Consider the following 26,782-nt stretch of genomic DNA (forward strand, 5'->3'; position numbering starts at 1 on the left):
CGATTCCTTATACGACATGCCAAACAAGACCAGTGTATTATCTTGTATATAAAGCCAAGGCCACAATGAACAGTGATTTTTGTGGTCACAAGCTTTACAAAAAATAAATAGATAGAAATGTCATTCAAACAAAAAACTTCAAAAGCAATCCAAAATAATACATTAAATGCGGCAAAAGTATTTTCATCATTTTAATAGTGTTTTTTTAATCATGCTATTTGATCAATAACATAAACAAAAGATTCATGTGTTTTGAAGGCTGACTTATTATGGTAATACACGGTTATATAGAAAGTGTTGTGACCGTCTATGATTGTGATTGAGAATGTGCTTGAATGTGACTTGAACTGATTACATGACAAGTTGGATTCATCTTTAGTGTTGTTATTTTCAAGGATCTTGTTATATTGGTCTCCTACTACTGGGCGTAGTTATCTTTGTTTTCTTTCGCCACGTGGGTGTATACATCTTCATTGCTGTCATCATTTGCAAATTTGATTGACTCCTTGGAAGCGGAATAAGCAAAAACACTAACAAGGTCGTCATTAATTCAACTTAAATCGGTTTCATAATCTTCATAATTTTTTTGACTAATATGCCATTGTGCAAAGTTTCAACATCTTTTCCACCACTGTGGTAAGGGTGAGTTTGAAATATCAAAAACCGAAAAAAATGGGACCGAGACCGAAAAAAAAGGGAACCGAAGCTGTCAAATTGAACCGATATATGAAAATTATATATAAACTCAAAAACCTGGTGGTGTGAGGATTCGAACCCTTTTCCCCCAGGTTGGGAACGTTTGCTTCCAGCCAACTTGACTGTGGCCTTTGTATTGCTATAATTGTACCAGTAAGTAATTTATAAGGATTATAATATTTAATGCTTTATAAAATTTCTGAAGTTTACAAACCCTAGCCGTCACTCCCATTTCGTTTTCACTCAAACACACACACTCTCTCTCTCCCCTCCGCTGCTTTCTTCCTATCTGGTCTCTGCTTCCTCAGTCTCTCTCTCTCTCTCTCCTTCCTCTCTTCCTCCAAATCACTCGCCCCTTTCGAATCGGAAGTCTCTCATCTCGCCGCAACTTCTTCTTGCCGTTTCGAGTCTCGACAGCAAAAGGTTAGTCTCACACTCTCACTTCTCTGTGATTATCCTTTTATTTTTTATTATCCTTGCATGTGGAATTGTTTCAGTTTCTGGGTGGATTTGTTTTAGTTTCTGGGATGGAGGAGGAGCCCTGCGGTACTAATTTGTATCGAGGAGGAATTGCGTTGTATGTGGTAAACACATTTAAAGCAGGACAACTAATTAATTTCTTCCACTAGATCAAGATAGGTTAAATTGTTGTAGTCTTGCTGTAAAAGATGGGAAAGAATTAGAAAAGAAATGGAGGTCTGAAATTCCTATTTCCCGGGGAGGACCTCATAGGTCTGTTCTGTCTTATTCTTGCTGCATTTTTGTATCATTGGCCTTGAAAAATGATCACATCAGATTAAATCATAATTTTTTTAACTTTTATACCAATGAGGATGATTGGCCTTCCAGATTTTGTGTCGTTGGCCTCCCAGACTTTATATCATTGGCCTTCTAGAATGGCTGCAAGCTTTGTGTTCTTAGGAAATTTGTTTGCTATTAAACAAATAAAAATAAAAAACGAACCAAATCGAACCGAACAGTAATTTTGGTTCGGTTTTCGGTTTTGGAAAAATACCGAATGGAACCGAACCCACCCCTAGTGGAAAGGTCTTGAGCCTCTAGACGATGGCGTGAGTTCAAATCCAATGATGACTAATCTAACATGTAATTTAATAAAATCTATCATTTGACAAAATAAAGATTATAACATGAGAAAATATTGAAAGAAATTAGTGACACATAAACCTAAACGAGAAAACATTAAAAATACACTAAAACAAGAATGGGTTGGCAGTTACTATAATCCGGCCCAAACCCGAGTGTTGCTAGGTGTTGTAGTCCGATCAAAACCCTAGCAGCTCTGCATAAAACCTCATTTCGCTGTCCTCCTTGCTTCATTTTGCATTTGGCTGCAAATTTACCCTCTCTCTCCGCACTCTGCTGATCTAGAGCCTTCTCAAGAACTCTCTCTCCCTCTGGATTTGAGAGACTAATAGCCATTTTTACTGATTAAATTTGTGTTTGACAAGCAGAGATGAAGGTGGTTGTTGCATACTTGTTGGCTGTGTTGGGCGGCAAGACCACCCCCATTGCCGAAGACATCAAGGACATCCTTGGCTTCGGTAACTTTCCTTTTACCTTTTTGTGGTTTCTGTTTATAACCCTAATTTATTAAGGTAATACACACGGTGCGTTGACATGTAAACCTCGTCAAGAATATTTTGATAAATGATACCAAGTGCAGCATAAAGCTTGGTAGACATCATTGTGTTTATAGAATGTATTTCATATATCAGAGTGGTTAACATTAGTTGGTTTTTGCCATATATTATATATATGTTAAACAAAGTCTATGCAAATCCTTAAAGATTCGCACCTAAGCTAATATATTAGTAATTGGCATGTTGAGTTTCCACACATATGTCCCATGTTTGAAACTACTCTCTTTCTAATTGGTTTTTTTGTCAAATCCCCTCTTTCTAATTTATTATATTAACTTCGAACACAACAATAAAAACAGCGTCGTTCGTGCCTCCCTGAGAGAGAAGGGAGGAAGAAGAAGGCGGATGCAATTGCAGAAGCAGCAAACCTAATGGAAATGGAAAGCTCTGAAAAGAAGATGACATCTGAAAATTCCTCCTCACCGAAGCCAAATTTCGAAGGTAATTAAAATCGATCGGTTTTTTCATTCAATTCAATTCTTGATTGAAATCGATCGACCGACCGATTTAACTTCTTTTTGTTTTTGTTTTGCAGATCCTATGAAGCTGAACCCCTCTCGCACTTGGTATCACTTCTCTCTCTCAAAATACAATTTGGAAGCACACATATCCATTTTTTTTGTTATCTCTACCTTTCATATTTTCAATTAATTTTATGCAAGGGTCCAAAAGACGGTAGTATCACTTTAAACCCTAACACTAAGTATTCATCACACTAAACCCTCTAGGACAGTGGTGTATTAGAATAGGAATGCGATTACTATATCTATATTCTATTTCTTGCTTAATTGTATTTCCTATTGTAAACAGGGCAAGAGTTATTGTTTTCCTTACCTTACTAGGATTACTTGTTTTCCTTACCTTACTAGGATTACTTGTTTTCCTTACCTTACCAAGATCGTATAACTATAAATATATGCCTCCACAAGGCCAAGAATACAACCCATGATATTCTCATAAGTATCCTAGGCTCTATATTTTAATAGATTCCGAATTTTGGATTATGAAGATTATGAAACCAATTTAAGTTGAAATTAATGACATCCGTGAAAATAACAACACTATATATGAATCCAACTTGTCATGTAATCAGTTCAAGTCACATTTAAGCACAATCACAATCATAGACAGTCACAACACTTTGTCTCCGTAACCGTGTTGAACATTCGTCTCATGCTTACAGAAGAAGGGACTCAATTACATTACAAGCAGTCCAAATTTAGAAGTAGCTTTTTATCCAACATTATCTTGATCTCCTTGACCCACCCCTCTTTCTCCTTAATGTATGGTTTTCTTAAGAGACACTTCGCCTCTGCAGTATGCATGTTATCTTTCCATTCTAGCTTACACCACGTTGTTGTCGCATACTGTTCAGTCGCTTGGCCTCAAACCTAACCACATAATATCCGGGACAACTAAATTGTAGTTGTTATAAGCCAATTGCATAGAACACCACTTGTAGGTGGAAAATATTTCTATCCCCTTCGGATTATAGTCCATGAGACCAAGTAGGCATACAAGACTATCATCTGCCCGTTATTATGATACATAGATAATTTTTATGGAACCTTTTGGGCACCAATCTTTCAAAGATTGTATTTTTTTTTTCAACCACCAAGATAAAATTAGCATCATTCCTTATGTTTTGAATTCGATCAATAAAGGATGAGATGTTAATTCCGGTGCTAAGCTCGCAATTTGTAATAGCACCCTCGTATTCATAGGTCAGAGGACCAATGATCATACCCCTTGACTCGAGCTTAATATTGAGAGAGTCGAGTGCATTGAAACATGCATGCTATCTGATGAATAGTGTCAGCACAAAAGTCGTATATTTTGAATGTTGACTTATCAAGATAATACAAACCGCGCGGTGACATGTAAACACTATCAATGAGATTCTGATAAATAATTCCAAGTGCAGCAAAAACCTTGGTAGATTTCGTGATGATATGAGATGCGTTAAACATATACCTTCCTTGCGCCACACGGCTCGCTTTTATCACATACTTTGCGTGCTTAGGTGATTGACTTGCCATAAGGACAATCATGCGGCCTTGCAAGACGTTGGAAAGATAGCTCTTGATTTTAACCAACATTTGAGAAGGGGTAAAATTCAGGGCCTCGTTATACCGATGGGCCCTTGTGGGGATAAGGTCCATTAAAGGTTGGTTGCGGAAGCTCTGTCCAAGCTTTGCAAGCATGTGACGGATGTTCAACATGGTCATGGAGACAAAGTTTTGTGACTGTCTGTGATCGTGATTGGGAATTCGTTAAGTGTGGCTGTAAGTGATTGCATGACACGTCAGAGCTCATCTTCAGTGGTGTCATATCCAGGGATGTTGTCACCTTCAGGGATGTTGTTCCCTTGGTCTTCTACTGTCGGGGCATGGTCGTCTTCGATGCTTTCTTCTACTATATGGTCGTACACATCTAGGTTGCTGTCATTGTTGGCAAATTGGAAACAATGATAGCGACTGTCGGGCAAATTTGTCATTATTGGTAAATTGGTCGTACACATCTACTGTCTGGCCATCCAATTTGCCAACAGTGACGTCAACCTAGATGTGTATGACCATATAGTAGAAGAAAACATTAAAGACGACTATGCCCTGATAGTAGAAAACCAAGGCGACAACATCCCTGGAGATGAGCTCCAACGAGTCATGCAATCACTTGTAGCCACCTTCAACGACAATCCCAGTCACGATCACAGACGGTAACAACACTTTGTCCCCATGACCAAATTGAGCATCCGTCACATGCTTGCAGAGCTCGGACCAGGCTTCCGCAACTAACCTTTAATGGACCTTATCCCCACAAGGGCCCACCAGTATGTCGAGGCCCAGAATTTTACCATTTCTCAAATGTTGGTTAAAATCAAGAGCTATCTTTCTAACGTCTTGCGAGGTCGCATGATTGCTCCTATGCCAAGGCGATCACGTAAGCACACAAAGTATGTGACAAATACGAACCGTGTGCCGCAAGGAAGGCATATGTTTAATGCATACCATCACAGAATCTACTAAGGTTTTGGCTGCACTTGATATTATTTATTAGAATCTCATTGACGGTGTTTATATGTTATCGTGCGGGTTGTATTACCTTGATAAGTCAACGTTCAAAACATACGACTTTTGTGTTGATGCTATTCATCATACAACATGTATGTTTGAATGCACTTGACTCTCTGTCAATGTTAAGCCCGACTCAAAGGGTATAGTCGTTGGTCCTCTGACCTTTGAATACGAGGGTGCTATTGCAAGCTTATGACCGGAATTAACATTACATCATTTGTTGTTGACCGTATTCAAAACATAAGGAGTGATGCTAGTTTTATCTTGGTGGTTGAAAAAAATAAAAATCTTTGAAAGATTGGTGGCCAAGAGGTTCCGTGAAGATTATCTATGTATCATAATGACAGCCTTGTATGCCTACCTGATCTTTTCTCAAAAAAATCAAGGAGGAATTGGAAATTTCTAGCTTTTGGTCTAGTGGACTGTAATCCGAAAGGGATAGAAATATTTCCACCTACAAGTGGGGTTTTGTGCAACTGGCATATGACAACTACAACTTATATTATGTGGCTAGGCTTGAGGCCAAGCGACTATGAATAGTATGCAATACCACTTGTGTAAGTTGGAGTGGAAAGACAACGTGCATACTGCAGAGGCGGAGTGTCTCTTAACAAAATCATACATTTATGAGAAAGAGGAGTGGGTCAAGGAGATCAAGATAATGTTGGATCAAAAGCTACTTCTAGATTTGGACTGCTTGCCGGAGAAGGGATTCCATTTCAACAGTATTTCTTCTCGGACAAATCAGAAGAAAGGAATATATATAGATAAAATCTTTTGTTCGTTGTGAACTTGATATTTTTGTGTTACAACTTACTACTTCAGTAGAAGAGGAAAGACTTAGGCATATGTTGTTGTCTGACAAAGGATGTTTTCAGAATTGTTCTACTGCTTGTTCCGGGAAATGTTAATTATCAGTTTGCAATCCATTTTTTTCCCTTTATCAATTCTTCTTGTTGAGTTAGTCCACATATTCTTCTTGCTACCCTGAAAATAATTGGATTTAGATGTTTTTTCGTGTTAGGATCAATTGAGCCACTCCATGTTGACAATTACTCATTGGGGCCCGTTAACATGTAACAGAAAGTTCTGGATAGACCAATCCCAATTTTCACGATATATCTGACCATTGTCCCGGCACATTGAAGAATTTCTTCTTTAATTTGTGTAAATTACCTTGAAGCATTTATGTGTCCACTGCATGTGGGTATTACTGTTTTAACTGACGCTTTAATGTCGAATACGAGCCAACAAGATCCTCTCCGGATTCTCTTTGTGAGGATTCCGGAGATCCGTGAATCATGTATTTGCATATCGTGCGGTCAGTTTTCGTTAGATACTGTTTGTGTTTAATTTTAAATAAATAAAAAATCAAAATAATTCTGATCGCACAATGCATGTTAAACAGACACGATCAAAGAGGATCTGGATTCAAAGACTAGAATTGTTTTGAACTCTGTTGAGCAACTTCCGCAGACCGGAAAGGTTGACCAAAAAGAAAAGGGAGAAACTTCCACCAGAAAGAGGCCTGCAGATGTTTTGGATCACATGCCTGCTAGTTCCCACTAACTTCCAAGTTTCCCACCAGAAGGAGAAACCTTACAAAATGAGATTTCTCCTCTGCAATAAACAAATATACACGATTTCCATGTGTCTATGTTGGAACGTAAAAATTCGGGTGCTCCAATTATTCACCAACAAGTAATCTTGAACATGTTGAGAAGCTTTACACACCATCTTTGCCTGCCATCAATGAGGGAGGACGACCTGCAATAAAACATTCTGAGGTCAAGTCAGTATTTGATTAGGGTGCATATAAAATATAGAACGATCTCAAACCTCTCTCTCCCCGCTAGTGTGATTATTGGCCTTTTTATAGGCATATAATGCTTGGGCTCAAAGTCCCACTCTCCTATTTCTCCATGTTCCATGGACATTTTGATCATGCTCCTTTGTTTTAGGCCTCGTTTGGGAGCTTAGATTGTACTGATTATTTTAGTCAGATAGGATAATCTGCCATTGTACCATACTGACTAAATTAGTCAGACGTTAGGTGCAGTATAGTACTAATGACCGTATTATTTATAATGTATTTGGTACCATACTGGATAAGAGATCGGATTATATTATTTTTACGAAAAAAATTTGATGACTAATGAAAATAAGGGATTTTGAAATTTGATATTGCATTTTTACAACCAAATGCATCAAATTAAAAAATAAAAATAATCTTGTTTGTCATTTTGAACTTTGATATTGCATTTTCTATTTGTCCTTTATTTAAACCAAATTGTAAAATAAACAAATAAAAATCCTTTCTTCCCCTGATATTTTCCACCGCACTGCCCCCAGACATCCTTACTCCCTTCTCCTTACCAGTTCAAGTAAATCTCCCCCCTCTATACATCTGCAAGAGTCTTCGACACAACCGAAGAGGATTTGAGCTGCAAGTCAGACCTCAACAGCGATGTCGTTCTTGCGAGCTCAGGCCCCAGGGCTCTTGTAGCAAAGTAAGACATGGCGGCCATAGGCGTTGACGATGCCAGAAAGAACAACGACGGCGAAAGGAGGTGTCGTGGAGAACAAAGTGCGAGAGAGAGGGAAGGGAACCAGACTAATAATCCTCTCCTTTTGGAAGGGTTTATTATGCAGGTGTATACCTAGTAAATAAGCAGACTGACTAAATTAATCCAACACTATTTAATACGAGATGACACCAAATGACCAGGTTGTATTATTTGTCCTATCCGGTCTCTTATACGACCCACCAAACGAGGCCTTAGGGTGTTGAGGGAAAACGTTTCTTTTGCAAAAATTCATTCAACCTGAGATATCATCATGAGTTTAGCCTTCGGTCATCAACCATAAGTTTGCCCTTAGGCTACGATCATATTGGTCTTCGACCATGAGTTTGGGTCTTCGGTCTTTCCAAGTCTTCAACCCACGGTCTCATGATCTTTGATCGCCAATGTATGTAGTAATAGCCTGCCCCCAAAGTAATTGATATCTGAACAACATAAATATTAACAACGACATGTGTAAGATAGAGACCTTTATCTGTTGGGCAACTTTGTTCTTGGCGAAGCAAATTAAGTGCATTTTCCTTTGCTTACAAGCCTTGAACACATGTTGAATACATAGGTTGTCGATCTTCTTCATGTATAATCCCCATTCTGATGATGTGGGAAGATGTATTCGACAAATTTCTCTGTGCTCTTATCAAACGTGATATTTGCCCACATTCTAAAAGCATCATTTCAAGATGTTATCTTAATTATTAGGATCAAATCGCCCTCAATAAATAAGATTTTTATTTTTAGGTTGCTGGTCCAAAATTCTTGCAGGAGGATTAGTCAAAAGGACTAACTTGCTGGTCCAAAAAAATAGTTTCTTATAGTTAATATACGTGGTGCGATAAGATTGGATTAGTGGGACCATATTAGCATAGTAACAAAAAATATTGACGAGACGGAAGGACTAAATTGATGTGCGGTAGTGAAAGTCAGTGACCAAATTCATCGGTTTTTGAAAGTCAGGAACCAAAATGAGGAATTTGATCAATGTCAGGGACCATTTGTGATAAAAATCCTTATTTTGTGTAATTCACACGTGTCACCATTTTATTGGGTTTGTGGGTTCCACATACAAACTAACAGAATAGTTGATGGAATCTAAACGGAATGACCAAATTGATGTGCGATAGTGAATGTCAGGAATGTCATTGATTGGTTTTGAAAGTGAGGGATCAAAATGATGAGTTTGATTAATCTTAAGAACTATTTGTGATAAAAACCTTTTAGAATATTGTATTGCAGAGTGCAAATAACAAAGAAAATGGCCGCAGCCCCGAACGCGGTCCAGACATAACGCATTAACGTGTGCCTGGTTTGACTTGCCTCATTTTTGTAATCCTGCAAAAGTTTAGCATTCACATCTTTGATTCATACGTTTCAGACTCTCCTCACAGTACAAATGTACAATATTATGAAAGTTAGACATGCTGAAGCATACGATGTTTTACCGTAATGGTAAAAAGTAATTATGTTTATGTATTTTGGTGCAGGCTTGTTCCCCACTTATTCTGTTCCCCCTGATGGAGGACAAATGACATAATGGATTGAAAAAGGAAATGGAATGTTTGAAGACAAAATGACGCAGTGGGAATTTACATACTTAGCATCTGAGCTCCTATTTTGGCCCATTGTACCAAAAAACGATATCATACCATCCCGGCCAGAAGCGGCATGGCTAGAGAGAGAAAAAGCGAGCAATCAACAACCAATATGCTAGCTCCAAGAAAGCATACTAAGACCAAGCAGCAAAGAAAGCTCATTAGAAACAACTCTTCAGCGAGGTTCCTCGGCCCTCACTCACTCCACTTTCACTTGCATCTCCCATTAAATATATTCGAAGCAGGACTCATCGTGGTTTTCACAAATCTGACAAAATATTCAGATAAAAAGAATTATGACAAGACAACGTCAACTGGGAAGTAGAACAATAGATTCATGCAAATACCTTACGATGGGCCCTCATCCTACGATCCCATTTTCTCTCAGATTCCTTAGCGTCATGTTGATCCTACAACAATAGAATGTGAAATTCAAAACTTGCAAGTCAATTTGGGGTTCGGGTGGGGGTTGGGAGGTGGGAAGGAGCAGAAAATTTATATAAAAAAACAAAAAACAAAAAATGGGCAAAAGAGAGAGAGACACTCACTGCTAAAATAGATGCATACACATGCACAAACACTCTCCGGTCAATCTTTCCAGCGTATACTTCCCGATGAAGTAGCCAGCTATCTTCTTGCGGCGGGTTGTTCTTAAGTGTATCATAGTATCGAGAAGCAACCGGATAAAAGTCCTTAGCAGGCCTGAAAATTGGTTCTTTTAGACCATTTCAAAATATAAAACCGCCATTCAAGACTCATAAGATAATTAGAGCATAAAAAAGATGAAATAAGTGGGAGTTTAATTTCAATTATACTTGATCCGCTTAGTCGCTGGCCCCCTCAACTTGCTTCCATTGGCCAATTCTTCCATTGCCTCCCTCACATGTTCCTGGAGCATATACTTAGTGTTAATTAACTTAATTGTAAACACACGTGAATTGACAACACACACTTTTGTTTATGAAGTATTTGAGGTTCCACCATAAAATCAACTGGTAATATGGAAAGTAGCCAAAGATTTATTCTCAACACGACCCCTTATGTGTGGGACAACACAAACCGGATGACGTGGGGCGCGTGTGTAGCCACTGAGCTTCACACGTAGGGCAAGCTACTATACTATCGTGAAGAAATTGAAATTTCACCATAAAGCAATTGACAATATAGAGACTAGAGATTGTATTTTGAGAGAGCGAAGCCATACCAAGAGCGACAGGGAGTTCAGCTCTGCAAAACAAAAACAAAAAAAGTTTGATCGATCCATCGATATTAATCAAGAATTAAATTGAATAAAAAATAATAATTTACACACGAATTGAATGGAAGGTTATGGTCGACCGATCGATTTTAATTACCTTTATAATGTGGAATAGATGAGGAGGAAGTTTCAGATGTCGTCTTCTTTTCAGAGCTTTCCATTTCCATTAATTTTGCTACTTCTGCATCCGCCTTTTTTTCAGAGCCTTCCATTTCCGTTAATTTTGCTGCTTCTGCATCCGCCTTCTTCTTCCTCTCCACTTTCTTCCTCTCCTGCTCCCTCAGGGTGCGCACGACCGACGCGACCTCCCTCTCCACCCTCTCTCTGTGGAAGAAGTCGCTCTCCCGAGCCAGAAATGCCAACGCCTTCTCCACAAACTCTAGGGGGTTCGACCGATCCAGTTTCGCGGAAAACGATGGCGCTTTAGGTGGCGGCTGGATATCAGAGATTGTCGCCATGGATTCTATAATAGTTGGAGGATTTCGATTTCAAGTGACCGGTGATTTATAGGGTTCAAGGTTTTCTGATTTGAGAGGGAAGATGGGGGAGTATATATAGTTGAATTTGTGTAGTCTAAGTGTTCAAATTTGGAAAGATATCCCTCCCTATCTCTTCCAACGGTTGACTCTTTAAATTTAATCTAACGACTACAATTATTATCCGGGGTGTAGCGGAGATGAGGATGCTTCGTTGGATGTGTGGGCACACGAGAAAGGATAAGATTAGGAATGAGGATATCCGGGGTAAAGTAGGAGTAGCCGAAATTGAAGGAAAGATGAGAGAAAATCGGTTACGGTGGTTTGGACATGTGCAAAGAAGGCCTACTGACGCTCCGATTAGAAGATGCGACTATGGGACAGAGGTTCAGGGCCGAAGAGGTAGAGGAAGACCTAGGAAAACTTTGGAAGAGACTCTAAGAAAAGACTTAGAGTACTTGGATCTAATGAAGGACATGACACAGGATCGAGCACAATGGCGTTCTAAGATTCATATAGCTGATCCCACTCAGTGACTTGGATTTTCCAAGTCTCCAACCGAGAAGTTTTCCTCACTCGGGAAATTAAGGGAACACTACCCCAACCTACATGCTCCACTCAGAAAGCTTCAACATACAAGCTTCAACAAAAGAAAATTCAAAGAACTTAGCGAAGAAGGCTTTGGTGTATTTAACACAATACGTTGAAATGAAGGAAAGCTTATTTATTGATATCCCCGATCAGTTACAAATATGTACATATACATGAGTCAAAATAAACACACAAGACGGAGCATTCACAAAGGTTGCTTAGGAGAAGTCTCAGCAGTCGGTAGAGCCCCAGAAAGAGAAGGCACCGGAGGGGGATCATTTGGAGCCTCAGTACTGGACAGAACCCTAGAAGGAGGAGGCATCAGAGGTTGATCATTCGGAGCTTCATTACGCGGTACAGCCCCAGAAGACGAAGGCAATAAATGCCTTTGGAACAAACCCACAAATCTCTGATGATCAAGTAAAACCTGACCATCAGTTTCCTTCATCTGGTCAAGCTTCCTCTTCATGTTTGTAGCATAGTCATGTGCGAGCCGGTGCAACTGTTTATTCTCATGCTTGAGCCCTCTAATCTCCTGTTTGAGACTCATCACTTCAGCCGCCAAGGATTCAACTTGGCGGGTTCGAGCAAATAGGCGTTGGGCCATATTAGACACAGAACCTGCACACTGAACACTGAGAGCCAGCGAATCCTTAACAGCTAACTCATCAGACCGTTTGGAAAGTAGTCTGTTATCTTTGGGAGTGAGAAGGTTCCTGGCCACCACCGCAGCGGTCATATCATTCTTCATCACGGAATCCCCAACGGTAAGAGGACCAGTAGGGGAGACGAAGGATGGGCGCCATATGTTGTCTGGAGAAGGCGGGGCTGCCTCTTCAACAAGGTTCAAGTCAAAACGACGGTCGGAGGGGCCAGACATTTTCAAAGGTGTTGAAGAGAGAAGAGGTCGGACAAATCAAGATCTTAGAAGTGCAAGAATGAAGCTTCTACTGGTGGAGATTCAAGTGTGCTTTGGAACTTAATGTCAGCCTCTATAAAAATCTGCACTCGACGGAGCTTCAGAAATCGAAGAGGCGCCTGCTCAGAAATCGAAGAGGCGTTTGCTTTCTCAAAAGCTAGGCTGCTTAGAGATCACGAGGGTTGATCTCAGAAATCGAAGAGGCGTTTGCTTTCTCAAAAGTTGGGCTGCTCAAAGACCACGAAGGCCGATCTCAGAAATCGAAGAGGCGCTCGCTTTCTCAAAAGCTGGGCTCCCCAGAGACCACGAGGGCCGATCTCAGAAATCGAAGAGGCACCTACTTTTCCAGCCTTGTCAGCACCCGTCACACGCACACTCAGCTTTGCAGAAATTATGGGCATTCTGTCGAAGACTTCTGGGGAAGTAGAAAACACATGAATCTTACTGTTCAATCACTCACTTCCCACACGCAACAATAGCTCATGGGTACCACAGATAACTTTGTCAAAGTTCTCTGCCAAAGTTGAGCACGTGAAGCTTGCAGCTCCCACTACATCGCTCTGACCAAGAAGGGTAAAAGAATAGCAAAGAAACAACACTAACAAAGTTTAGACCCATAAATTTTGAAGGTCTAGCTACCATATTATTACCCACAAGGGTAAAGGAACAGTACCACTGCTGGATAATTGGAAAGTCCCTGTGTGTCAACCTCTGTGCTTCGTGGCAAGGTAGACTAGCAAACATGCCCAACCTTTACTCACATTCGAGAAAACACTCCCAATAAGATTGCTTGCTCCAAAATCGAAGAGGCACCGTCCTCCGAATCTCGAGAGCCAGACTCCCAACATGACTACTTTCCTAAAAATCGAAGAGAGGGTAAAGGAACAGTACCATTACTGGATAATTGGAAAGTCCCTGTGTGTCAACCTCTGTGCTTCGTGGCAAGGTAGACTAGCAAACATGCCCAACCTTTACTCACATTCGAGAAAACACTCCCAACAAGATTGCTTGCTCCAAAATCGAAGAGGCACCGCCCTCCGAATCTCGAGAGCCAGACTCCCAACGTGATTACTTTCTCAAAAATCGAAGAGACACTGCTCCCCGAATCTTCGAGAGCCAGACCCCCAGCATGATTGCTTTATCAAAAATCGATGAGGCATCGTTCTCCGAATCAATCGAAGAGGCGCTCGCTTTCTCAAAAGCTGGGCTGCTCAGAGACCACGAGGGCCGATCTCAGAAATCGAAGAGGCACCTACTTTTCTAGCCTTGTCAGCACCTGTCACACGCACACTCAGCTTTGCAGAAATTATGGGCATTCTGTCGAAGACTTCTGGTGAAGTAGAAAGCACATGAATCTTACTGTTCAATCACCCACTTCCCACACGCAACAATAGCTCATGGGTACCACAGATAACTTTGCCAAAGTTCTCTGCCAAAGTTGAGCACGTGAAGCTTGCAGCTCCCACTACATCGCTCTGACCAAGAAAGGTAAAAGAATAGCAAAGAAACAGCACTAACAAAGTTTAGACACATAAATTTTGAAGGTCTAGCTACCATATTATTACCCACAAGGGTAAAGGAACAGTACCACTGCTGGATAATTGGAAAGTCCCTGTGTGTCAACCTCTGTGCTTCGTGGCAAGGTAGACTAGCAAACATGCCCAACCTTTACTCACTTTCGAGAAAACACTCCCAACAAGATTGCTTGCTCCAAAATCGAAGAGGCACCGTCCTCCGAATCTCGAGAGCCAGACTCCCAACATGACTACTTTCTCAAAAGCGAAGAGAGGGTAAAGGAACAGTACCATTGCTGGATAATTGGAAAGTCCCTGTGTGTCAACCTTTGTGCTTCGTGGCAAGGTAGACTAGCAAACATGCCCAACCTTTACTCACATTCGAGACAACACTCCCAACAGGATTGCTTGCTCCAAAATCGAAGAGGCACCGCCCTCCGAATCTCGAGAGCCAGACTCCCAACATGATTACTTCCTAAAAAATCGAAGAGACACTGCTCTACGAATCTCGAGAGCCAGACCCCCAGCATGATTGCTTTCTCAAAAATCGAAGAGGCATCGTTCTCCGAATCTCGAGAGCCAGATACCACAGACCACTTTTTCAAAGTGCTCTGACAGAGTTAAAACATGTGAAACTGGCAGCTCCCACTACCGTGCTATGACCAAGCAGGGTAAAGGAATAGCATTACTACTTGTTGTTAGGGAGACTCCTATATATGTCGACCTCCATCCCCAACGGACAGGCAGACCTGCAAAAATGCTCAACCCTTCATCATATCTGAGAGGGCACTCCCAACGAAGCCTTTCGAAATATTCAGCTTTCTTTCCCCCCGATAATACCTCTGCAAACAAGCTATACTAGAGCAAGAATATCTCATATCATCAGGGTTAAAAGCAAGAGTATCCCATATCATGCTTTTTCCCTGCCTTTTCCTTTGGCCTTGTTTTTACCTGCAAGACAAGGAGAAAGAGAGCAATCAGTCAGCACTTGGAATCAAGCTTCCAGCCAGGAACTGACTGCCTGGAACCCCTTACCTGATTACTTACCTGGCATTGCTCTCGAGTACTCATCTTCAACATCTTATGTTTCCAGGGAAGATTCCGCATCTGCTTGAGGAACAGATAGGGCAAGTGCGAAGGATACAAGGAAGCATGTGGAGACAAGCGTAACAGCACACGTGCCGATACATCCATTACTCTGTCAAAAGCAAAAGTATCCCATATCAGCAGGGTGGAACGTACTCTAGATTTGATGGACTTGTTTTGACCCTCAAATTCTTCAGTCGGCCTTATACTCTGGAGGAAACCAGAAAACCCTCCAGCTCAGTTCAAGAATAAGCCTGTGGAAAGTTACTTCTTCAAAAGCAAAAGTATCTCATATCATCTCTTCTCATTTTTCTTCTCTTTATCCTTCATGCTGCTGCAAGATGGGGAGAAGGTGAACAATCAGTCGGAGCTCTGATTGCTTACCTTGTCTGTCACCTCTTTCAGCAGACCCCCTAGCTCGGCGACTTGGGGGACTCCTACTACATGGTTTGTATCGCGCTTGACCAAGCCTGAGACTACAAGTAAGCTTCAAGTGAAATTGATACATTACCTTGTGCATCTCCACCAGTTAAAGATACCACCCCTGGATGGAGGAAGAGTACTTCCAGAGAAGATGCCACATCTACCTATGAGACAGATAAGGCAAGTCAAGACGACACCACACTCCGATACTTAGAAGTTTCGTGATTACGAGATCATTCCCCCACAATATTTCCTAATGTCATTTGTACTAAATCATTCACTTGTACTCACTAAAGGAGAGCTTGAACCTATGTACTTGTGTAAACCCTTCACAATTAATGAGAACTCTTCTATTCCGTGGACGTAGCCAATCTGGGTGAACCACGTACATCTTGTGTTTGCTTTCCTATCTCTATCCATTTATATACTTATCCACACTAATGACCGGAGCAATCTAGCGAAGATCACAAAAAGCGACCGTTTTCGCTACCTAGGATCTATCTTGCAAGAGAACGGAGAATTAGATGGAGATCTCAACCATAGAATACGAGCTGGATGGATGAAGTGTAAGAGTGCATCCGGCGTGTTGTATGACCGTCGTAGGCCACTGAAGCTCAAGGGAAAATTTTATAGGACGGCAATAAGGCCAGCGATGTTGTATGGCACAAAATGTTGGGCGGTGAAGCATCAACACGTACACAAAATGGGTGTAGCGGAGATGAGGATGCTTCGTGGGATGTGTGGGCACACGAGAAAGGATAAGATTGGGAATGAGGATATCCGAGGTAAAGTAGGAGTAGCCGAAATTGTAGGAAAGATGAGAGAAAATCGGCTCCGATGATTTGGACATGTGCAAAGAAGGCCGACTGACGCTCCGGTTCGAAGATGTGGCTACGGGACAGAGGTTCAGGGCCAAAGGGGTAGAGGAAGACCTAGGAAAACTTTGGAAGAGACTCTAAGAAAAGATTTAGAGTACTTGGATCTAACGGAGGACATGACACAAAACCGAGCGCAATGGCGTTCTAGGATTCATATAGCCGACCCCACTTAGTGGGAAAAGGCTTTGTTGTTGTTGTTGTTGTTGACTACAATTATTATAACTTTTAAAAGACATTTTAAATTTGAATTTCGAAATATTTTAAAAGACCTTTTAAATGAGTCGATTTAATAGTATTTTAAAGAATTTATATTTGATTAAATGAATCTATTTGAGAAGATTCGTAGTATTTTAAATGATTTATATTTGAATTTTTTTAAGGGAGTTTTTTTTTCTTTGTATTTTTATTATTAAAAAGAAAAAGGGATGGAATTATAATCATTTGGGATAACATAAGTTTTCAATTTGGAACACATATAGGAAAACTCAATATCTTCAAACCGATAACTTAAGGAAATCCCACAATTTTTTTTAAAATTTTAATACGCATAGATTTGCATGGACGTTTAAAAATGTCAATTAAATTCCCAGTTGATTATACATGAATTTGTACGAATTTGAAAAATATCTTTTCAAATCTAAATGACTAATTTTCGCACCTATAGTTTCGAAACTACTAAATGGAACTCAAGAGTCACTAAAACATCCATAGAAGGGTATTAAACAATAGTCAATCTGTATACATATATTTTTAATTTTTTCCTTCAAACTTGTAATCAAATATCTCAAAAGCAAGAATCAGATCGATTAGGAGGACTAGTTGATACAATTCCCTTTCTTTATTTCTCCTATTTTTTTAGTTCTCCAATTAATTTATTGTTCCGTATGTGTCAAGTAAACATGCCCCAACTGGAATAAGCTGAATCAATCTTGGAACAATAACAAGAAATTATCTACTGTACAAATTCAACCAGAAATGTACACAAGGAGGAGATCACATGCTGGATGATGAGATCACGTGATGAAATAAAAACATAAAAAGGGAAATGCATCATCATCATCACCATCGTCATCAGTCTTCATCCTCCTCGCCGTCTCCGGGCAACCCCACGTCATCTCCGATATCTTCAAGCAGCTTGTCGACGTCCTCTCCTAACTCCAACAACCTTGCACTTAGTTTTTCCACCTTGCTCTGTTCTTGTCCGAGGCACACGAGCAGATCATTCAGTTCTGCCTCGCTCTCCTTCTGAGCTTCTTCCCTTGCCTCGGCTCTAATTGCATCCACATCGGGAATGGACGAAGACCCTCCTCCACCATTCTTAGCTCTGACCTCCTTCTCTAGATGGAAATTCGCCTGCTCAAGACTGTTGTAAGCATCGGATAAGCTCTTTAGATCAGATTCCATCTTTCCGGCTATGTTTTTATACATGGATGCCTCGGACTCAAGCTTGGCTTTCTCTGCCTTGAGCAACTCCAACCGTTTAGATGCTTCTTGAAAATCTCGTTTAAGCGTCTCTACCTGAACTCTATCTGAGCCTGTACCCTGCTCAGACCTGGAACTTCCCCCACCAATCGTTGCCACATCCTCAGCCAAACTTGCATTGCGGCCGAGGAGGTCCTAAAAGAAAACATCAAACAAAACATATTTCAATAATATAATCAAATGCATACTGCAGCAACAATTTGTTTGCGGGTGAATGAAACAAAGAAAATATAAAAACCAATTGCTCTACATTAAAATTTTAGACCTGTATCTCCGAGCATTGCTTATCCACAAATGCTTTCAGCCGCTTTATATACTCTCCATCACTTTCCCCACTTTTCTGTTCCAGTTCTGCTGGCACCACTGCCACCTTGCTCTTCGGTTGACTGTACACCTCAACGATTTTTTCTCTGATGTTCGCCTCCAAACTCTTAACTAGGTTTAGAAATGGAGCATCAAAGATTGAGGAGAGAACCGGATGATCCTCAGTTTTCTGATCAGAGAGATCGCTCTCATCAACATCTACCATACTAGCAGAAGCGGATCTGGTTAATTCTTTGCGAGGCTGAGCCGATTTTGAAGAGGTGAAAAGGAAGCTTTTCTGCATCTCATCGAACTTCAGAAAATATGACGTGAGCCCAACCTTCTGGCTTATGGAATCAACTATAGTAAAGGCGTCCTTCTCACTTTCAACTGAATTGTTGTAGATCACACACTCTCCCAGAAGAACAGCTGCCAACCCCTTTATGTACACTGTAGCAGTTGAATTGGAGACCAACTCAAGCAGATAAGTGATGTGGGGACGTGAATCTAGGAAGCAATTCACAGCGCCAGGGCAATCAGCTAGCCAAGTGACCAGCAATTTCAAGATAACTGGTTGAACATATGAGTTTCCGCTTGACTTTCCATCTTTGTTTTGCATGGAAGAGGTAACAGCTAAGTATTTTACCACACGGTGCATTAGAGGCTCTGGTGCACCTAGAGATGGAGTAGGTGCCTCAAGTTCAATACGCAACACCTGCAAGTTTTATAGACGAATAGAAGATATTAAGACCGATCACCTTTCAACACAAAAAGATTAGGTGAATCAGATATTAGATTAAGAATATAACTGCATTACCCTTTCCTTGCACTGGAGATTGTCCTTCATTACATGAGAAAGAACACTAGCAGCTCTGCAGCATGTCTGCACCTCAATATATTAGGTAACGGAACCGAGATATTTTAGTCTTTCAAAAACTCAAATGCTACTGAACTGTTACATTACCTCAAGATCACCATCTTTCTCACTGAAGTTAAGACCTTGTAATAGCATGCTGCAAAAGAATCAAAATCTTACAAGATCACTTAATGTGAGTAGCTTTTGCAACCTTGCGAAATGAATAAATAAAAAGATGATCAAGCTTTCGCTGATGCAACAAAGTTTTGATAATTCAACCTGAATAAATAACAAACAGAGAATTTAGACACATGCAGTGAAACTGCACATACTATAAACAAACCTTCCAAAAGACATGTTCACATCCTCCTCAACGGGTGCATGAATCATGGAATGCGGTTGCGGAATCAATGTTGAAGCTAACATAGTTTGGCCATCGACATTATTCTGATTTAAATGAGATGAAGAAATTTACAACAAAAGATTAGAAGTGAAACTACACAATCAAGAAGATGTAATGTGCATTTCTTGCATGCTGGATGATATAAGAAGCATATACACAATGTCAACCTCACAAAATCTCTTAAAAACATAATCTGCTGCAACAAATTCTTGCATACTGGATGTCCGCAATATGATTCGAAGAATTGAGTTCAAAGCAGGTTCCTGTGGCCCCTCTCCAAGAAATTTGCTTGCAAGCGCATCAAGATTCTTGGGATGTCCAGCAATCAGATTACCAATGCATTGCAGTGCCTGACAAAGTGAATAAACTTAGCACCTGACAAAGGGAATAATTTAATAATTCCAAATGGACTCAATGACTACAAGGCATTGAACGCACTATATAAACTTCATAAGTCAAATAACCCAAATGTGTCTTACTTTATAAATCAGTATTCATTTTCTCACATAGTATGTGACATAAGTTTCAGGGAAAATGGCCCAGAGTTCATGTAATTAGTCAAAAAGCTATCTAAGGATAAGCTCAAAGATATAATTATATAAAGGTAAAGTACTCTTTATGTCCTGCAGACGTTGATTGGTCATATACAATATAGTAATATACTATCGGACAGTGTTTGGTATGTGTCTGTTAGTGTTAGAGAAGAAAGTGAAGAAATATCTTACTGAACAACGGACAGCAACAGGAGCCCACTGGCTTTCCACACCCAGCATTAGAAGATGGTCCAAGACTTTTTTCTACACCCAGGAAATAAAATATTAGAAACATCAGATATCACCAAATTTATATTCTAGTGAGAGGGTACTATAAAAGTTGAAAATACCTGAACGAGGGTGGTTCTATTTGTTAGCTTATTTGCATCTTTCCCAGGATCAGCCTCCGACCCTCCCATTATTAGCAAATTAAGAGTTTCCAATGCACTGAGTAGATTAATTGTCTACTGGCATGGCATTTATTTTGAAGTCAACAACAAATGACCAGTAAGGTTTGTGCCATAACAAATATAAGTAAACAGTACAAAATTATGAATTTCGAGTATCTAACCTTTTGTTGAGTGAAACTGTAAGTACTCCCTCGTAGCTTCAAAATTGACATTAAGGGATCAAATCCCATTGTCTCCCTCAGTAGTATCTATACAACAAGCCTTTCAATTAGAAGAAAGAAGAAACAAAATATATAAATGACAACACTTACAAGGATAAAAGCTACAAATAAAACAAAACCTGATTAGATGCAGTGTTCCGAATAAGATTGTTCAACAATTCAATACAGTCCTGCAGAAGTGTATTACATTAGAAACATTTTCAAAAGCAATTGATTTCTCAAATGCTTTTAGTGGTATTAGAAATTGATTTACAAAATAAAGGCATTTTATCTTCCAACACAAAGTATGCCAAATAGCAATCTCCCCCCTTAATCAAGGCAGTGGAACATGACCAAAATTAAGTGTTTTTACCACTTTTGTGTAAGAAACAAATGTTTGCATACTTTAAAGTGAAATAATGGTAAAACTTTCGATTCCTATAATCGTTGGTGCATATATTGGTATAATTATAAAGCTGAAATTTACCTATGAGAAGAAGGCTTTTAGATTATGTTATTTTCAGAAAATTGATCCATACAATGATGCCTGACAGGTGGTTTACCAGCAATGAAGCTTAACCAAGATGTATAAACTATCGATTATCAACAGAGTTATAACAAAGAATCACCTGCACAACAACACCACCATCTGAACCACCTTCCTCTTTGATGATGCTGAAAATCTTTTCAAAAGCACCTTCAAAGACCACAATTTTTTGAATTTCCTGAAATCATAAGAATCTACAAGTTAATACAAAAGTCAAAACACACTTTCAGCTGTGATGGTTTAGTGATTGATAGCTTTTATGTTTAAGCGTTCAGTTGGACTTTTGGAGTGGTAAACTTGTCACTGGTTTGTAATTTAGTAGTTTACAGCATCAAAAGTTTTAGTATTTGTTCTCAAAAAGTAAAAATACACTTTTCATGACAGGTTCGCCAAATAATTAAATAAAGAGGTAAGACAAAGGATGGAAAACCTCACCTCAGCTTCGCGAGTCAAGTAAGTAAGAAGTAATAAGGCCTCATTTCGTATAACCTAGAGGGAAGATACCATAGTTTCGTAAGACTGACCAGTGAGACAATAGAGTTAAATGCGAAAATGATAAAACATTATTCAACAAATTGTACCTCACGATCCATAAGCATATCCATTAAACGAGTTATACCACGAGGTATGGTCAGAATGGCTTCCTGTAACCTGAAGAAAGAACTCAGAAGAAATTCTTTCTAAAATAATCCAAAAGTTTTAGACAAAAGAGAAAGAAAAAATAGCTCAAAACTAATACCTATTTCGAGAATTTGTGAGAAGAGCTGTCAAGAGTTGAAGAGTGTAATATCGTACATAGAAATCCTCCTCTGACTGCAAAAACAACAAAGTTTAAAAAATATATATATATTTATGTTGTGAAACTATATGCATGAACCACTAAAAATATTGCATAAATCAAGCAGCTTAAAATAAAATTAACATCAGTATTTTCTAAATATTACTAAAAAAACTCTCACCAACAAACTTAGAAGAAGCGAAATGCTGTCTGCTTCCCTGGAAAGCAAATCAGTATTCATTATAGCTGGTTGAATCTCATTCTTTGGGCCTTTTGCATGGTCAATAGGAGTCAAGGCACTAACAAGAGTTTCTAGGGCACCTCGGACCTGCATTTGTGGAATAAATAAGCAAGTCTTTATCCATGAATATGAATTGAAATAAAGCATCACATTTGATGTACGATTCACAAAAATACTGGTACAGGGGAAACCAAAGAATGCCAAAGAAAGCACTGAAAGCGTAATATCTATATCGGAAACAACACAGCTCACATCCCAAGTTAACAAATTTCTAGTGGCACCAAAACAGTTTCGATAATCACCATAACCGACTTTCCATCATGATAAGTTGATAACTCATAAACAAAACAATGAGATCATAGGAAAAGGAAAAAGAAAAAGAAATCATAGCAACCATTTCAACATCATCCCGTTCTTCCTTTAATATGCCCATCATAACAGGAAATCCTGCAGAAGAAAAGAACGAAAAAATATCACATATGACAAGCATAAAACTAGAAAACAAAACCAAAGTGGCAAACAAGAGGGAAGCAATCACCCACCCATTGCTCCAAATGCTAGTTGGGCAGCACAGCTTTCTGCCACAACAGACTGAAGCTCGATCATAGCGGTCCTCCTGTCCTCTGCCAGTTTACCATTGCTTATACAGTCGAGCAAACGTTCGACATAGCTATATATATCGAAAACAATGGCAGAGTAGATTGGTCACATACGAAACAATCATAAGCATAAATTGAAAGTGGGAAACAGGGAATTTGCAATGGGCAACAATGGGTGATGGAATATGACGAATGTAGAAGAAGAAAAGTACCTATCTTCATTCGAAGAACCCGATTTCTCGTTGCCGAAAACAAGCCCCACAACTCCCTGCACGAGGAGCCATCACATACCAATTGAGTTCAAAGAGCGAGAGAGAGAGAGAGAGAGAGAGAGAGAGAGAGAGGTGAAGTGACCTTGTAACCAGAGACCAAATCCATTTTTCTCTGATTTCCCCGGTCGCAATTCGACTCGAGAAATCCTGAAGCCAAACACCCAAACAAAATTCAGTCAAATTTCACCCGAAATTTCAATTGGAAAAGCCCTAAATTGGAAGCAAAAAAGATTGAAACTTGCCTGCTCGAGAAAGCGGGAAGATGATCGATGAAGCTGTCGAATCAGAGATGGAGTACTCAATCGATCAAATCTCAGAGACCTTCGACTTCGACAGCGATCGATTTTTTTTTTTTTTTTTTTTTTGTTTATTTATAAAATCCCGATCACAACTCGCAGCACACAGCTTTGCTAACACTCCTCTCCTCTCTCCCTCTGACGAAATTTTAACGAAAAAATTTCGATACTATTTATTTTAATGAAAATTTATATTTTTATATTAAAAAGTTATTGTTAATATTATTTACTTTACTTTTTATTTTATCATTACCGTTAAAACTCAAAATTTTCAAACATTTATCATTAGTTTTCCTCTTAATCGATAAGACGAATTAATTACAGGTGGCAATTTACGTTTTCAGAAGGGTTTTGGGTCTTCGGGTTGTTGGGCCTTCAAGCCCCCGTACCTAGTTGTATGGTTTGGAAAGTGAATATTTGGATATATAAAAAATCTAAGCCCATGAAGAAAATAGTTAGCCCAGCCCAATACTGGGTTTGGGCTTGTACAATGCTTCACTCTCAAGGCAGAAGATTTTAATGGTGGGTTTTGCCAAGTGAAATTTTAATTTTAAGGTTTGCATGTCGGACAACGTTGTTTGAGGGAGATTGCATCAGCCCCCACCCCAGCCCCCAATCGAGCTTGAGGGATGTTGCTCATACTTAAAGATTGATAGTGAACTTCAAAAGAATTTCCATCGATTATAGCCTTCACAAAAGAAAATATTTTCATATCACAATGTGTAGTGTTTTTTTATATCTATCTATCTTCTCACGTGATTGTTTATGCAAGAAAATTCTTCGAGGAAGGAACAATGTAATTCGAAAATTGGATAGAGAAGCTTCTCTCCTTCACCAATTCATCTTTTTTTTTCCTCGATCTAGACACTTCTAACGTAATAACAAGTTCGGCTAAGCCTTGTAGCATGAACTTGTAACTAAGTTGGGTATTAAAGCATTAGTTGTAGGATGATTTAAGTAAAAAAATGTGAAAGATTCATTATCACTTATAAAGAGGTCACATAAGCACGCCTCGAGCTCTCTAGTCAATGGAGCATATACCCACCTCTAATTAGTATGTAGCAAACCAGAATTCTTGTCTCAGGTTAAACCAAAAAAAAAAAAAAACTAATAACATGTTTGATACCTTTATGTTAAAGTTATTATTTAATTAGGTAGAGTCTTTAATGTTATGAATTTACGCTAAAAATGCCATAAGGGTCAAAAGTTTAGGACATGAATCCCCGCGCCATGGACGATGTGCTCTATATGCATATGTTCTGTTGCTGCATGCAATTTGCTTAATTATCATCAATTAACAAATGCAATTACCAGTTAATTAATTTGTTTAAAATTAAAGAGATTTGGAAAAACTGTAAAAGTTGGAGGTGGATCCAAACAAGCCCTTCCAATATGGCAGGTAATGAAAGGTTATCTCCTAGTGAAAGATCTAAATTTGAAAGTCTTTGGGTGGGATGCCTAAAACTCTGATGAAGCCTTTCTGGATATGTGGGTTGTGAAATTTCCACTTGGCATTCACACCCCAAAAGTAGTAAGAATTTCATCAACATTTCAAAAGCAAAGCCTAACATTGCTATGAGTGGGTGGTCGACATTAGGTTGGGCATACGAATCGTGTTTGTCGTGTTTATCACATATATATCGTAATAGGTCGTGTCGTGTTAAATTTATTATCTTAACAAATTTTTAATTGGTGACTCGTTAACAACTTGACTTATTGACGAGTCGTGTCGGGTTAATAGGCATGCAAGAAATTGTTGTCTAATGTCTACATTTGGCAAAGATATCTTATCGGGTGACCCGATAACAATCCGACTCATTAACGAGTTCTTAACGTGTGACATGATAACGACCCGACTCATTATTAGGTTTACCCCAATACCTGTTATTTTAGTTTTGTTTATTGTCAAGCCAATGGATATTGCAAGAAATTGTCAATGTTAGATCTCACATCGCCCATGGGAGTGGATCATCTATGCCTTACATGTACATACCCACCTCCAATTAGCACGAGGCCTTTTGAGAGCTCATTGGCTTCGGGTTCCATCAGAACTTCGAAGTTAAGCGAGTTCGCGCAAGAGCAATCCCAAGATGGATGACCCACTGGGAAGTTCTCGTCTGAGTTCCTAGAAAAAAAAACTATGAGGGCGTGGTCGGAGTCCAAAGCAGATAATATGGTGAGGGCGTGGTCGGGGCCCAAAACGGATAATATCGTGCTATGGTGAAATCGAGCCAATGATGTGGTGGAACCTGGGTCGGGGTGTGACAGTCAAGACTCAGTATACCTTTTAGGTTGTAAGTATAAATATTTCCAAGTTAATCAAATTTAGAAGAATGTTACAATTAGTCGTGCATACATACTTATGTTAAATTTGAGTGTTGATGTACCACTATCCTCGTTTTCACAAGAATCTGTTGCGGTTAAGATCAGTTTGCACGCCAGCGTCTAAGGTTAGCCTTGAACGAGGTTTAAGTTAAAGACTCCAACAATGTACACTTTAAACTTCTAGTTTTGGAATAAAAAACTGCAAAGTTATCTATTAGAATTTAGAAACATAGTTTTTTCCATAACAAAGGTTGTATCGTGCAAAGTAAGCATAAAAGTGGGTATAATCAAAAGTGTAAATAAGGAATCGAGATCCTCTATGGATTTCTTTATCTAAAACTGAAGGATTTGGAGACTTGAACGGTTGAAGAGAGAGAAAGATCCGAACATTTAATTTGGATGAGGTGGACCAGTAAAATGAGTTAATGAATTATTCAAGATTGAAATTAATGATCCGAATCTCTCGGTCATCGAATCTCAATTTGCCAAACATAGTATTTACTTAACTTTTTATTGAAGGACGAGTAAAAGTTTAGCACATCCACTTGTTCAAATAGTGGTAAACAAGTTAATTACCATTTGAGGATGCAATTTTCCAAATCACGCAGAATTTTACCAATTAGGGAAGTAAGCTAAATAGTATTAATCTATTTAATTAATAGTTAAAAGCATCTCTATCATCAAAAGATCTAACAGGTCCCGTTTGCCATCTAACAGAGAATATGCGCAGGATTTTGGCTTGGAAAAGGCAACAAATTTCGATATTTCCAGATATTTGTGTAGAACT

The 26,782-nt window shown here is 39.3% G+C and overlaps 3 protein-coding genes and 1 non-coding gene across 5 annotated transcripts; 2 read left to right on the forward strand and 2 right to left on the reverse strand.

Moving 5' to 3' along the window:
• Window positions 1-16: 16 nt before the first annotated feature.
• Window positions 17-9,969, forward strand: LOC103404259 (uncharacterized). The gene is made up of 5 exons (XM_070817034.1): window positions 17-34; window positions 916-1,119; window positions 2,657-2,798; window positions 2,893-2,923; window positions 9,498-9,969. The coding sequence occupies exons 1-5, from the start codon at window positions 17-19 to the stop codon at window positions 9,526-9,528; spliced, it is 426 nt and encodes a 141-aa protein (XP_070673135.1). The 3' UTR covers window positions 9,529-9,969.
• On the forward strand, window positions 4,699-5,013 carry MIR11005 (microRNA MIR11005). Its single transcript, NR_161627.1, has one exon. It is a non-coding gene; the product is annotated as a microRNA MIR11005 (primary transcript).
• Window positions 9,599-11,484, reverse strand: LOC103432023 (uncharacterized). The gene is made up of 6 exons (XM_008370191.4): window positions 10,961-11,484; window positions 10,810-10,832; window positions 10,421-10,494; window positions 10,154-10,307; window positions 9,953-10,015; window positions 9,599-9,873 (listed from the first exon to the last, which is right to left on the reverse strand). The coding sequence occupies exons 1-6, from the start codon at window positions 11,319-11,321 to the stop codon at window positions 9,832-9,834; spliced, it is 717 nt and encodes a 238-aa protein (XP_008368413.2). The 5' UTR covers window positions 11,322-11,484; the 3' UTR covers window positions 9,599-9,831.
• Window positions 11,485-17,569: 6,085 nt separating this feature from the next.
• LOC103432024 (golgin candidate 6-like) lies at window positions 17,570-23,975 on the reverse strand. Of its 2 annotated transcripts, XM_008370192.4 has the most exons (20): window positions 23,617-23,975; window positions 23,457-23,521; window positions 23,315-23,370; window positions 23,046-23,173; window positions 22,898-22,950; window positions 22,444-22,590; window positions 22,224-22,297; window positions 22,066-22,135; window positions 21,920-21,973; window positions 21,567-21,662; window positions 21,078-21,128; window positions 20,899-20,985; window positions 20,678-20,791; window positions 20,520-20,591; window positions 19,962-20,144; window positions 19,735-19,838; window positions 19,500-19,548; window positions 19,353-19,418; window positions 18,498-19,250; window positions 17,570-18,367 (listed from the first exon to the last, which is right to left on the reverse strand). In XM_008370192.4, the coding sequence occupies exons 2-20, from the start codon at window positions 23,478-23,480 to the stop codon at window positions 17,822-17,824; spliced, it is 2,727 nt and encodes a 908-aa protein (XP_008368414.3). In that variant the 5' UTR covers window positions 23,481-23,521; window positions 23,617-23,975; the 3' UTR covers window positions 17,570-17,821. The 2 variants fall into 2 exon arrangements, with proteins under 2 accessions (XP_008368414.3, XP_028952879.2); XM_029097046.2 differs by lacking the exons at window positions 22,898-22,950; window positions 23,046-23,173; window positions 23,315-23,370; window positions 23,457-23,521; window positions 23,617-23,975 and having other exon boundaries at window positions 22,066-22,128; window positions 22,444-22,466.
• Between the last annotated feature and the right edge of the window lie 2,807 nt (window positions 23,976-26,782).

The sequence above is a fragment of the Malus domestica genome, chromosome 17 (genome assembly GCF_042453785.1).
Source record: "Malus domestica chromosome 17, GDT2T_hap1".
In the NCBI taxonomy this organism is placed as follows: Eukaryota; Viridiplantae; Streptophyta; class Magnoliopsida; order Rosales; family Rosaceae; genus Malus; species Malus domestica.